This window comes from Onychostoma macrolepis, chromosome 20, assembly GCF_012432095.1.
Source record: "Onychostoma macrolepis isolate SWU-2019 chromosome 20, ASM1243209v1, whole genome shotgun sequence".
NCBI lineage: Eukaryota > Metazoa > Chordata > Actinopteri > Cypriniformes > Cyprinidae > Onychostoma > Onychostoma macrolepis.
The window spans coordinates 16,924,207-16,936,532 of record NC_081174.1 but is presented as its reverse complement, the minus strand read 5'-3'; the positions used below and the strand labels follow the sequence as shown (position 1 = coordinate 16,936,532).

The 12,326-nt window shown below is 37.5% G+C and overlaps 1 protein-coding gene across 2 annotated transcripts in view; it reads left to right on the top strand.

Moving 5' to 3' along the window:
- The window catches only part of mthfd1l (methylenetetrahydrofolate dehydrogenase (NADP+ dependent) 1 like), a 37,003-nt gene extending 24,997 nt beyond the window's left edge, over positions 1-12,006 (top strand). For both annotated transcript variants that reach the window (XM_058756496.1, XM_058756497.1), the window contains exons 21-28: positions 2,355-2,494; positions 2,607-2,648; positions 3,440-3,540; positions 5,197-5,374; positions 5,898-6,005; positions 6,546-6,698; positions 11,584-11,708; positions 11,857-12,006. In XM_058756496.1, coding sequence (XP_058612479.1) covers positions 2,355-2,494; positions 2,607-2,648; positions 3,440-3,540; positions 5,197-5,374; positions 5,898-6,005; positions 6,546-6,698; positions 11,584-11,673 — 812 coding nt within the window. In that variant the 3' untranslated portion in view covers positions 11,674-11,708; positions 11,857-12,006. The remainder of the gene's footprint in view (positions 1-2,354; positions 2,495-2,606; positions 2,649-3,439; positions 3,541-5,196; positions 5,375-5,897; positions 6,006-6,545; positions 6,699-11,583; positions 11,709-11,856) is intronic.
- The last annotated feature ends 320 nt before the right edge of the window (positions 12,007-12,326 follow it).

Below are 12,326 nucleotides of genomic sequence, written 5' to 3'. Positions count from 1 at the left end.
TGGACACTAAACACCGTCGACGGTCTCGTGTTTCCACCAGCGCGGCAATTTTTTTCATCACTAATTGATAATAAGAATAATTCCTTACATTTATATAGCGCTTTTCTAAGCACTTGGCTTAGACATTGATGGATGTCTAAAATATAAAAATAAGGAGAAAACTAAAACAGGCCCGGCCCTCGTCTGAACTATGACGTGAAAATTGGCCCGAAGCCCGGGCCTAGGGACGTAAAAAAGTCGGGGCCCGTCGGGCCCGGGCCGAAATGCAGGGCTCTACCTCACATTGCCTTTGTGAATCTGTACCTGACTGGTGTGTGGGCGACACGAGGCCTGGTGATGTACACTCATTCAGAGCGAGTCTCATTTATGGTGGTTTAGTTTATTTCAGCATCTGGTCGTCCCAAGGTCATGAGCACTGCCTCAGGATATTCTGTGGTTTTTGGCCTGTTTCACACAAACACACAGATTGTGCTTTCATATGTGTTTCTTCTGTGACTCTATACACAAAATAAAATGATTTCTGAGTTATTAAAATGAGTATTATATGGTTGTCAGTATTATACAGTTGGAAACAGGCCATTTAATTTTGCCTCCTTTTCATCCTTCCTTCCTTTCTAAACCTACCTTCCTTGTTTCTTTTCCTTCCTAAATAATGACTTTTTCCCTAAACATTACTACCTTCCTTTTTCCTGTACATACTGTACTTACCTACCTTCCTTCCTTTGTGAACATGCCTTCCTTCCTAAACATACTTTCCTACCTTACTTTCTTCCTCCTTCCTTAAACATTCCATCCTTCTTTCTAAACATGTATTCCTTTATTCATTCCTTCCTTAACTTGTCTTACTGCATTCTGTCTTTCCTTCCTAAACATAGAAATGTTTCTTTCAGTGCATGAATATCTTTCTTCCTTTCTATCTATCTTGCTGCTTCTTTTCTTCTTTCTTTACTAATTATTCCTTCCTTCTGTCCTAAATATACCTTCTCTCCCCTAAACTTATTCAGCTTCCTTTGACATGCTGTCAAAATGAAAGCATGAGATTTCTTAAATTCTGTTTAAACGTTCGTGACCCTGGACCACAAAACCAGTTATAAGTAGCACGGGTATATTTGTAGCAATAGCCAACAGTACATTGTATAGGTCAAAATTATATTTTTTATTAATTCCAAAAATCAATATTAAGTAAAGATCATGTTCCATGAAAATATTTTGTAAATATATTACCATAAATATCAAAACTTAAGTTCTTAGCAATGCATATTACTAATCAAAAGTTAATTTGGACAACTTTAAAGGCAATTTTCTCAATATTTAGATTTTTTTTTTTTTTTTTTACACCCTCGGATTCCAGATTTTCAAATAGTTGTATCTCAACCAAATATTGTCCTGTCCTAACAAACCATACATCAATGGAAAACGTATTTATTCAGCTTTCAGATGATGTATAAATCTCAATTTCAAAGAATTGACCCTTATGACTGGTTTTGTTGTCCAGGGTCACATTTGTGCATCTTTTCCTCTTATGGCAATTTAAAGTACCTAAAAAGTTAACTGTAGGTGACTGAGACCTGATGCGTGTGCGACTGAACAAAAGACTTATCTTCACGAGATTACCTTCGCTCAAAACTAAATACCAGACCGCCACACACACAAACACACACTCACACAAACATGCAGAGCCTCTGAAAATGTGCCAGATCTCTCTGGTGGAAATAACAACATTACCCTTACCATTCCCTCCTGCTCCAAAAGCCTGGGAAGTAGCACAGGAAGCAGCACAGGAAGCTCGTAGGGTTCTGGGAAAAAAGGATACGTAGAAATACTCCACACATGCTTGCTGTTCAATGGCACATACACGCATTAATATTGACTAGTTCAAACACAAACAGTAGATGTCTCTCCTACACAAAACAAACAATACTTGCAGGGAAAAGGAAAATATAGTGAAGAATAGTTGAAAACTTCTTAACAGAGCAGTTTGTGATCATGTTTTGTACACCGCTGGCAGCACTTCAGTGTAATGTTCTATTGATCATTCATTCAAGATGACAGTAGCATATATGGGGCGCTTACATGATCAGCCTTAAATGATATAATTATATCCTAATCATGAATGAATGCCACTAACTCTCTCTGGAATGCAGGGACAATTAGATTACTGTATAACTGTAGGTTGCTTTTGTGTACGTGTGAGAAAGCATGTGTGAGTGATGTGCTCTAATCCGGCTCTGTGCAATAATAATGATACAGAATACAGAATGTTTGTTTACTTGCACAATAGAGCAGTTTATATATTAAGATCTTATTTGCAAAAGCTCTCAACAATTTGTTTAATTTCCTTCTTCCCTGCTCAGTGACGGAGGCTGGCTTTGGTGCGGACATTGGCATGGAGAAGTTCTTCAACATTAAATGTCGAACATCTGGGCTGAAGCCTGATGTTGTGGTGCTTGTAGCCACTGTACGGGCTCTGAAGATGCACGGAGGTGGACCAAATGTAAGTGTGTGTGTAGCTGTGCAAATATTAACACATCCCTTCATATTTCTGACTGCTTTAAAAATACATTTCTCATATTTACTACTTTTTATATTTACTGTATATTTGAAAGGTTACAGCTGGTGTACCGCTGCCTAAAGAATATATCAATGAGGTAAGCAATGTTTATTTCCCAATCTTATGTCAAATGACTTTTTTAATTTATTTTTTTTAAATTATGTACTATCCTACTCCAACAATAAGTGGCGATGTTGCTCCCCAAAGGCAGGATGAAAATAAAGAGGGTTGGAAGGAGGTAGGGGTGTAAATAAATGGGTGTCTGCCTCCACCTCATTCAGACAGAGGCCCAGAACACATCATCTCCACCCCCTACAGCTCCCTTCTTCCTCCCTAATGTGGTTTGTGTTATTCAATTAACAGGGTAAATACAATCTGTGTTGTTGAAGCTAGAGACACAGAGGCGTAATGGGAGATGTAGTCTAAGAAATACCGTACCTGCTTTTCATCAGTCTCTAAAGCAACCCCAGCTGAGAAAATAACTCAAGTGCTTAAGCTAATTGTGTGGTTCTGTAATGAGAAACAGAAAGCACCAAAGCATGTCTCCTGAGCTTTGGATCGCTATTCTCTGAGACTGGTTCTGCTTCATGAGTGACAAGTTAGTTGGAAAAAAGAGCAGGAAGTTTCCTCTGGAAAGCTCAGCTGGTGGGATGACGTTCTCCAAGACAAACCGACTCATCCTTCTAATGAAGACCCTGATTAACCATTCAGAACCAACTTTTTATTAGATTTTAATGCTTTCCGTTTTTTGTCTAGATGATAATTTTATCTAAAATGTTCTTATTTAAAATCTTTCAAATTAAATCTTAATTAGATTTAAGCCTAAAATTTAGAGACTAATTTTTTTTCTTCTTTTTTTAAATATCCATGTTTACTTTTTTCTGTCAGAATTTGCAGCTGGTTGCAGATGGCTGCAGTAACCTGAAGAAGCAGATTCAGATCACTCATCTCTTTGGAGTCCCTGTGGTTGTTGCTTTGAATGTCTTCAAGTAAGAATAGGTCTATCTGAAAAACCCATACTGCAACATGCATTTTCTTCCCAAAACATGAAAAAATTTATTGAAAATCATGGTTCATTAAACCATTTAAAAAAGCAATGGTTGATGTAAACCAGAATATCAAGATGTAAAGGGATAGTTCACCCAAAATTGAAAATTTGATGTTTATCTGCTTACCCTCAGGGCATCCAAGATGTAGATTCTTCAGTAGAACACAAACAAAGATTTTTAACTCAAACCGTTGCAGTATGTCTGTCCTATAATGCCAGTCAATGGGCACACAATCTTTGAGAGAAAAAAAAAAACATGCACACACAAATCCAAATTAAACCTTGTGGCTTGTGACGATATATTGATGTCCTAAGACACAAAACGATCGGTTTGTACGAGAAACCGAACAGTATTTATATCATTTTTTACCTCTGATACACCGCAATGTCCAACCATCCTGAGCTCATCCATAACATCCGGCGCATGACACGTCAACGGCTCTGGAACATAGATATATATGTAGATCCTTAGTATGGCGGCTCATAGAAACCGTCGCTAATGAGGCATCTATGTATACATATCTATGTGCCAGAGCAGGTTGGCGCGTCACGCACTGGATGTTGTGACAGACGGACATTGAGGTTTATCAGAGGTAAAAAATTATATAAATACTGTTCAGTTTCTCGCACAAACCGATCGTTTCGTGTCTTAGGACATCAATGTATCGTCAAGAGCCGCAAGGTTTAATTTTTATTTGTGTGTGCATGTTTTTTTTTTCTCCCAAAGATTGTGTGCCCATTGACTGGCATTATAGGACCAACAGACTGCAACGGTTTGAGTTAAAAATCTTCGTTTGTGTTCTACTGAAGAAACAAAGTCACCTACATCTTGGATGCCCTGAGGGTAAACAGATAAACATCAGATTTTCATTTTTGGGTGAACTATCCCTTTAATTACTCACCCTCATGTGGTTCCAAACTTGTAAGACCTTCATTCCTTTAACGACTTTATTCAACAATTTCTTCTCTTCCGTGTCAGTCTTTGACGTGCTTTCCCGACAGTACCACAATGCATGTGTGTGCATTCCTCTTCTTGCAAACAAAGCACGGAACACTGGCTCCTGCATGCATCGTGGTACTGTCGTAAACGTGCGTCCAAGACTGACGTACAGTCATTATTTTAGTTTTCTTTGCACACAAAAAGTATTCTCGTGGCTTCGTAAAATTATGGTTGAACCACTGATGTCACATGGACCGTTTTAACACTGCCTTTGCAACCTTTCTGGGCCTTGAATGTGTCAGTTGCGTTGTTGTCTACGCAGGTAGACAGGTAAAGCTCTCGGATTTCATCAGAAATATCTTAATTTGTGTTCTGAAGATGAACGAAGGTCTTAAAGGTTTGGAACGACATGAGGGTGAGTAATCAACGACAAAATTTTCATTTCTGGGTGAACTATCCCTTTAAAGAGAGTGTCTGATCAAAAACAGCAACAGATGGTGTCCAAATTGAGCTTATTTGCACTTGGGGTGTGTATTTCCAGCAGGTCTGGAAGGTTTTTTTCCCCACTTTTTGATTAATGACTATATTTAGCCAAAGTGTTGTTTACCCTGTGATATTTGGATTTTCCTTGACAATGACATTTCTCTTTCTGTGAAGGGCTGACACTCAAGCAGAGCTCGACCTGGTGTGTTGCATCGCAGAGGCTTCTGGGGCCTCTGCTGCTGTGCAGTGTCATCATTGGTCCAGAGGTGGGCGGGGCTCTGTGGAGCTGGCGCAGGCTGTGAAGAAAGTTGCATCTCAGAACAACCATTTCCAATTCCTGTACAATCTGCAGGTGAGGCCAGGCAAAATTATTTGTGTAAAAAAAAATAAAAAATACTACAAACCTTTAAAGTAAACATTGAGCTTAGATAAAACACGAATCCCCACTAAGACAGAGCAAACTGACACTGATGGGTGGTTTAAACATGATCATATCTTGTACGATGAGCTAAGTGTTGCTCCCATTGCGTGTATGTCAGGTTGAGGTGGGGGGCTGTAAGGCCATCAGCTGGTTTGAGTTAACCTTTGAGTTTTGGAGGTTGTGACTTTGATTAAGTGATGCTATGAAAGGCGCGGTAATCTCTGCTCTTGGCTTCGCCTGTCCTCTATTATCCTATTAGCAGTCTGGACACTTGCTATTCCAACCTTCTACACAAAGAACTGGCTGGGGGGATTTTATGACCACCAGATAGGCAGAAGCTATGTTTTAGAGCTGAAAATTTAATTGTTTGAATATTAAATGGTTTTTTTTCATTTACCATACATCCTTTACTTTTGTTCTGTTAAATAAGCCATGTGTTTTTGTTTTTTTACAGGATTCTATTGTAGAGAAAATTCGGACCATTGCACAGAAGGTTTATGGTGCTGATGACATTGAGCTTTCACCTGAGGCTCAAGCTAAGATTGATTACTACAATCAACAGGTGAGAAGGCTGTACATTGCCACTGAACATAAAAAAATGCACATCATTTTGATATTTGAGCTTTAATTTAAATAATAAAGGCTATATAAATATTTTTTTAACCTTTTAATATTCAATATTTATGTCTTATTTTAACTTATATGCACCAATATAACAATACATAATTTAAAAAAAATACAGTATTTATCTTTATATACTTCATATACAAGAAGGTAATTTTGAATGAATTGTTTGAAACTGGTGGTTTGAACTGATTCATAGAAATCTGCCAAGTCTAATGACATTTACGATGTCAAAGAATTTTAATGCTTGTATTTGTTCACCAAGTTTCACCATCTTCTGATGTTTGATGTTTAAAAATGTTTCATGAGCTGTGTGCTCAATGATATTAAGTAGTTAGATAATCTTGGCCCAATGGGTTTGAATTGCATTCAGTGAAGCAGTGCATCTCACAACCTAACGGCCAATGGATGTCAAGAGCCCAGAGCCAATGATGTGCATGTCTCTTGTGGATATTAACTGTCTGTGAATCTCTCACAGGGTTTTGGTGCTCTTCCTATCTGCATGGCCAAGACCCACCTGTCTCTCTCTCATATGCCTGAGAAAAAAGGTGTTCCCACCGGTTTTATCCTGCCGATCAGAGACATCCGCGCCAGCATCGGGGCAGGCTTTATCTACCCTTTAGTTGGAACCGTAAGTGATTATTCTTGAAATCTGATGGAAGCTCATCTTATTCCATTCTTTTCCTTTCTATCTACATATCCACACTTTCCTTCCATATATATTTGATGCCATCCACTACCTCTTCACATTGCTTTCTTTTATTACTTCCTTTGCTGGTAAGTAAAAGTTTCAGTTACTAATAGGATCCAGTATTACGGTTGAACCTATGATCTATGACCTTGTTAGGGCTTTTAAAAACAGCACTCATGCCAAAGTCTTCTGCCTTTTATGTTTTTGCTCTCTAAAAGCCAATATTGCCTGGCCTAAGGCAGATATATCTCTCTGTCTGAATTCCTGACAATGTTTGGTCAAGGTAGTTTTCATTTAATGAGAAGTCTATTGGATTCACAATGAAACCTGTGAGACGGTTTGATTAAGTCCTGTGAAAACAGCCCTTGGAGCATGTGTGTTTCTTTTTTTGGGGGGGGGGATGTATGAAGCAAGATTCTTTATTCTCCAATTTTGTTTTTGCATTTTAAATGTATAAATTAAAAACATTTATAAACATGCATGGAAATGAATGTAAAAATTTTAAATCGGTTAGACTGATTAAAATAGGTTAAATGTGATCATTTTGATTTGATATTTTGTGTGGTGCTATCAATATATTGCTTTGTTTGAGCATCCTGACCAGCTGGATTTTGCGTCACATTATAGAGCCCCAGTTTGATCGAGCCAGCATTTTTGTATCTTTTTGTCGTTGTGTGTTTTGTTGGCTGGGTGAGGCTTAAGGAAGGAAGCTCATTTCCGGGTTGAGAGTGAGGTCCTGGCTGCAGAGTGGGGTCAGGGTCGGGGTGAGGTGTCTGTTGTGCGGCATGCTGGGAGATGGGTGACTGTGACCCAGCCCCTCCGGTCTGACCACCGCTCTGTCCCCTTTCATCTCCATGGGCCTGCTGCGGGACACACGGCCAGCGCACATGACCTCTCACCTTCAACCCGTCTCAGAATTTACTGCCAGTGCTTTGAACTTCAGTGTAATCTCTTCATCTCTGTGCTGTTCTGTTTTTCTTTTTCTTTCCTCAAATCTATCCTTATTTTCGCTTGCTTGATTGCAAACACAGTCAGATTTTAATGAGTCAGTGCTTCAATTTTAATGGATTAGTTCACTTCCCCCATTTGATCCAAGATGTTCATGTTTATCTGTCTTCAAAGAAATCAAGGTTTTTGAGGAAAACATTCCAGGATTTGTCTCCATATAGTGGACTTCAGTGGTGGCCAATGGGTTGAAGGTCCGAATTGCAGTTTCAGTGCAGCTTCAAAGGGTTCTCCAGCCAAGGAATGAGGGTCTTATCTAGTGAAATGATCGGTTGTTTTCTTAAACCAATAAAAATGTATATACTTTTTAACCACACATGCTCGTATTGCACCAGCCCGACCTCACGCATTACGTAATCACGTTGGAAAGATCACGCGTAACGTAGGCGGAAGTACCAACCCAGTGTTTACAAAGAGAATGTGCAAAAAAAGTCAGACGGCCTACAAAAAAAACCCACCATGATGTCGGACGATTTTGAAGTTGGAGGAGAAAATGAGGTGGAGTTTTTTGGCCTACCCTACCTTTTTGAACCAAAGTTCACAGACAAAGAACTGACTGATTACATAATGTGTGAAGTCAAGCATGCGCATCGCAGAGCTAGTGCAAGATGAGCATTTATGGTTAAAAATTATATATATAATTTATTTTTATTTTTTTGGAAAATGACCAATCATTTTGCCAGATAAGACCCCTATTCCTCAGCTGGGATCGTGTAGAGCCTTTTGAAGCTGCATTGAAACTGCAATTCGGACCTTCAACGCATTGGCTGCCATTGTAGTTCACTATATGGGGAAAAATACTGGAATGTTTTCCTCAAAAACCTTCATTTCTTTGTGACAAGACAGAACGACATGAACATCTTGGATCACATGGGGTGAGTAAATTATAAGAATTTTTATTCTGGAAGTGAATTTATCGTTTAAGGTGCTGGTTTTTCCAAATATTAATTAATTGCAGCATAATAACTAATTAATAATTAATAAGTTTACCATACAAGAAAGTCTGAAATTAGATTGGTAATTATTTTTTATTTTTAAACTACGGTTTCAAAGTTTAGGGTCGGTAAGTTTTTGTTTTTTTTATAAAGAAGCCTCTAGCATTATTTGATCAAAAGTACAGTAAAAACAGTAATGTTGTAAAGAGTAATTGTGATTTGTGAGTTAATTTTACATTTAAAATAATGGTTTTCTATTTTAAAATGTAATTTATTATATGATGGCAAAGTTCAAATCTTATAGCAAACCGCTACTAAAAAGATTGTGTTTTTATAAACACGTCTCCTGTCTTTACATCATAGTCAACTTACATTTTAAATGGCATGTAATCATTATACAAGTCATATCTGTTCCAATCATTTCATCACATTACTGTGTGGCTCAGGCTACAAGACAGGTGTGTGTCATTCTGCCTGTTACTTTCATTGCTAGGCCCTGAGGGACAAAACAGGCATGGGGGGTTACAGGAGGAAGTAACTGATGTCATGCACCAGATATGTGAGGGAGGGGTCAGCCAGAGAACAATGGGACTCAACGGATCTTAGCTTCCATTCAGCTCAGGAAATTTATTGCCCAAATCCGTGTCTGCTGTAAGCTGCACAATGAATTCCTGATGATACTGCTGGAAGGCTTATGGTGTTTTGGCAACCTGACCACACTGACGTGAACACATCAACAGCAGACTGGTGCAAAGAGCATGTTCAGTAGAAAGTATAAACAGATACAATGGGCTGTGGTAAGGAAAACATGGCCCATTTGAACCAAGTGTTCAAATGAATTAAGTTTCCATTTGTTCTTGAACGGTGACTACATAATGGAGTATTGTGTATGGAAATAATTGTGGGAATTTTTTAGCTTAATGTAGAATCGCAACTAGATTTTCAGTTTATTTGCATGGCAATTCTCATATGACGGCATGAAGTGAACTCTTTAACCTAAAGGAAAAAACAAACTGCTGAAGTACAGATTTGTATCTTGGTCAATAACTGAATCCCTTGTATGTTTATTGGCACCGAAGACATCTCAACACCACACAGGCAAGTGGGTGACCTTTTAAGGGAAATTGCTGAGACCGTGTTGCATTTGATTTACTCTTTATGCACCATAGGTGCATTGACACCCACTGTATTGTTTTCATCATCTGAATACTTATTCTGAATTTGAATTCATCTTCTTCTGCAGAAAGGTTGTGAAGTCTGTCTCAGAGATAGGGGGAGGGTCAGAGCTTCAATCTGACCAATCTGGGTTCAGTCTCTTGGGCTTTTGACAACAGTTTGGCATATTGCATTGAAACTCCAAAGTAATTTCTACCCTCTGCCATAAGGGTACTTAAGCAAATTGGAAGAAAGTGCCCTTTATTGGTAAGAAGTTTGTACAGTTGCTAAGTATGTCCAACATTTGAATAATTTGGACATAGTCCCAACCCTGGTCTGTTTTACATTCTTTGGGTCATATTCAAATTCAAAGTTGATTTATCCAATCTGTGGAGATTTACCCATTAGTACAGCCACATTGTGGTGTCATGCTGTGGACTATACCTTTTGTCAGTTTGCCTTTTTTTTTTTTAAATATGTAGAATGAAAAAAACTGAATAGTCAGAATTAGCTCAAATTAGTCAACTGGTTCACCTTATCTTTCTATAAGGAAGTTAATTTATTCTAATAAGCTATAAAACAGCTCCTGGGTTGTCATGCATGAGAGGAATCTTTCTCTAAAATATTTAAAGCTCTGCTTGCTGTGATGAGGATTTGTTCTAAGAAAAGATAGAGGGTTGGGATGGATGATGTCTGTCTTCATTCTCAGAACATGAAAACAAATGTTAATCAGTCATGAGAAATTGCAGCTGAAGCATTTCAGATTGATAACGTCCATGGCATTTTGGATCTTTATATCAGAGACCTCTATGAAAATGATAGTTTTCATTCTCTGGGCAAGGTGAAATTGCTGGATAAACGATGTACTATTTTCTCTCTCTTTTTCTGTTGTGGTCTCTCTCTTTTTTTTTAATGATAATTTAATTAAGATAATTCATTTCTTTTGCCTGGGTCTCACATGTGTGCCAGTCACTTGATTTTAATCTGTGGTATTTTTAAGGTTGTTTGTTTTTTCTTTTATATATTCAATTGGTTTGACTGCTGGCTATAGATTTTGTTGTTAGGGAATTAAAAGGATTAAAATTATTAAAAGTAAAATGTAAAGGTCATCCTAAGTCTGCATACTTTTTAAAACTGAGTGAATATTAATTACTTATACACTGACCTGTTAACATTTGCTAAATCCATGTTTAATTCCTATTCTGATCCTAAAATCTTCAGGCATCTTTGTTTTATCACAATAGCAATAGACGCAACAGTTTCAAAATGATGGCAAAATTGGGGGCTACTAAGGACCACTAATGTCTCTTTAAAAAAAAAAACTGCATGCATTAGGTGATAAATCTGGTTTTAGTGGTTCTAGCATTAGATTCTGTTTGTAATTGAGATTTATATGCCAGAGAAGTCATTTGGAGATAACAAGGTTTGTCTAGAATAGATGTTTGGGAGGTTTGTTAAATGTGCTGTAACATCTTTGAAACCAGCTCTTTAATAAAAATGAATTTATGATCTTGAAGCTAAATGAATCTAAAGGACATGGACTAATTTAATCACTCGTTTATTTATGAAAACAAACTGTATCAGTTATAGTCCTCTAAGTGCCTAAACTTCATTCAACAAACCTTTAGTTCACACAGACTCTTTTAATGTGTGCTGTGATGTTTTGTTTGCAAAAATATTTACTGGCTATCAAAATGTTTCTTGTACACTGAATTATACGTTTCTTTCAGATGAGCACCATGCCAGGCTTGCCTACACGACCCTGTTTCTATGACATTGACCTTGATCCTGTGACGGGGGAGATAAAAGGACTCTTCTGAAGACATTTCTACAGTCCCACACATGCTTTTGACCAGTAAGAACACAATTAAGAGTGATGGAACAATGACTTTTTGTTTTTGTGTTTTGCTAATGCCACTCAACAAAAAGGTCAGATTTGATTGAATCTTCCAACTCTCTCCTCTAATATCGTTCTCCTCTTTCTTGCTTTCTCCCATTCTTAGGTGTTCCTCAGTGTCCGTGTAGGCCTCCATTCATATGCCACTGATTACAGCTCATCCACTTCCTTCTAGCAATGAAACTACTGAGTGTTAGATCGACAAACATTCCTTCTCATTTGTTTTGCACTTTTTTTTTTTTTTTTTTTTTTTTTTTTTTTAACCAAATTTAACTCCTAAATCTTAGATATTTCATGAATTTTATACTTAGCAGTAGCTTCTTGTTTTCCTAAAATTTAATTTAATTTTTAGTTGTTAGTTTGGAGAGTTTTGAGTTTTAGGCTTTACATTTAATTTTTCTTTCTGTAAACACTTCTGTTTACATAGTGTTTTAATGTTTACAATTTAATGACGCACAAAAGCTTTTAAACTCATTCTATGTAGCTAAACATTCCATTAATGCTTTAATATTTCTGTCTTAAATGTTTCAGATTACCTATGGAATATGGTAACAGTATTCAAGCAAACTCCATTTC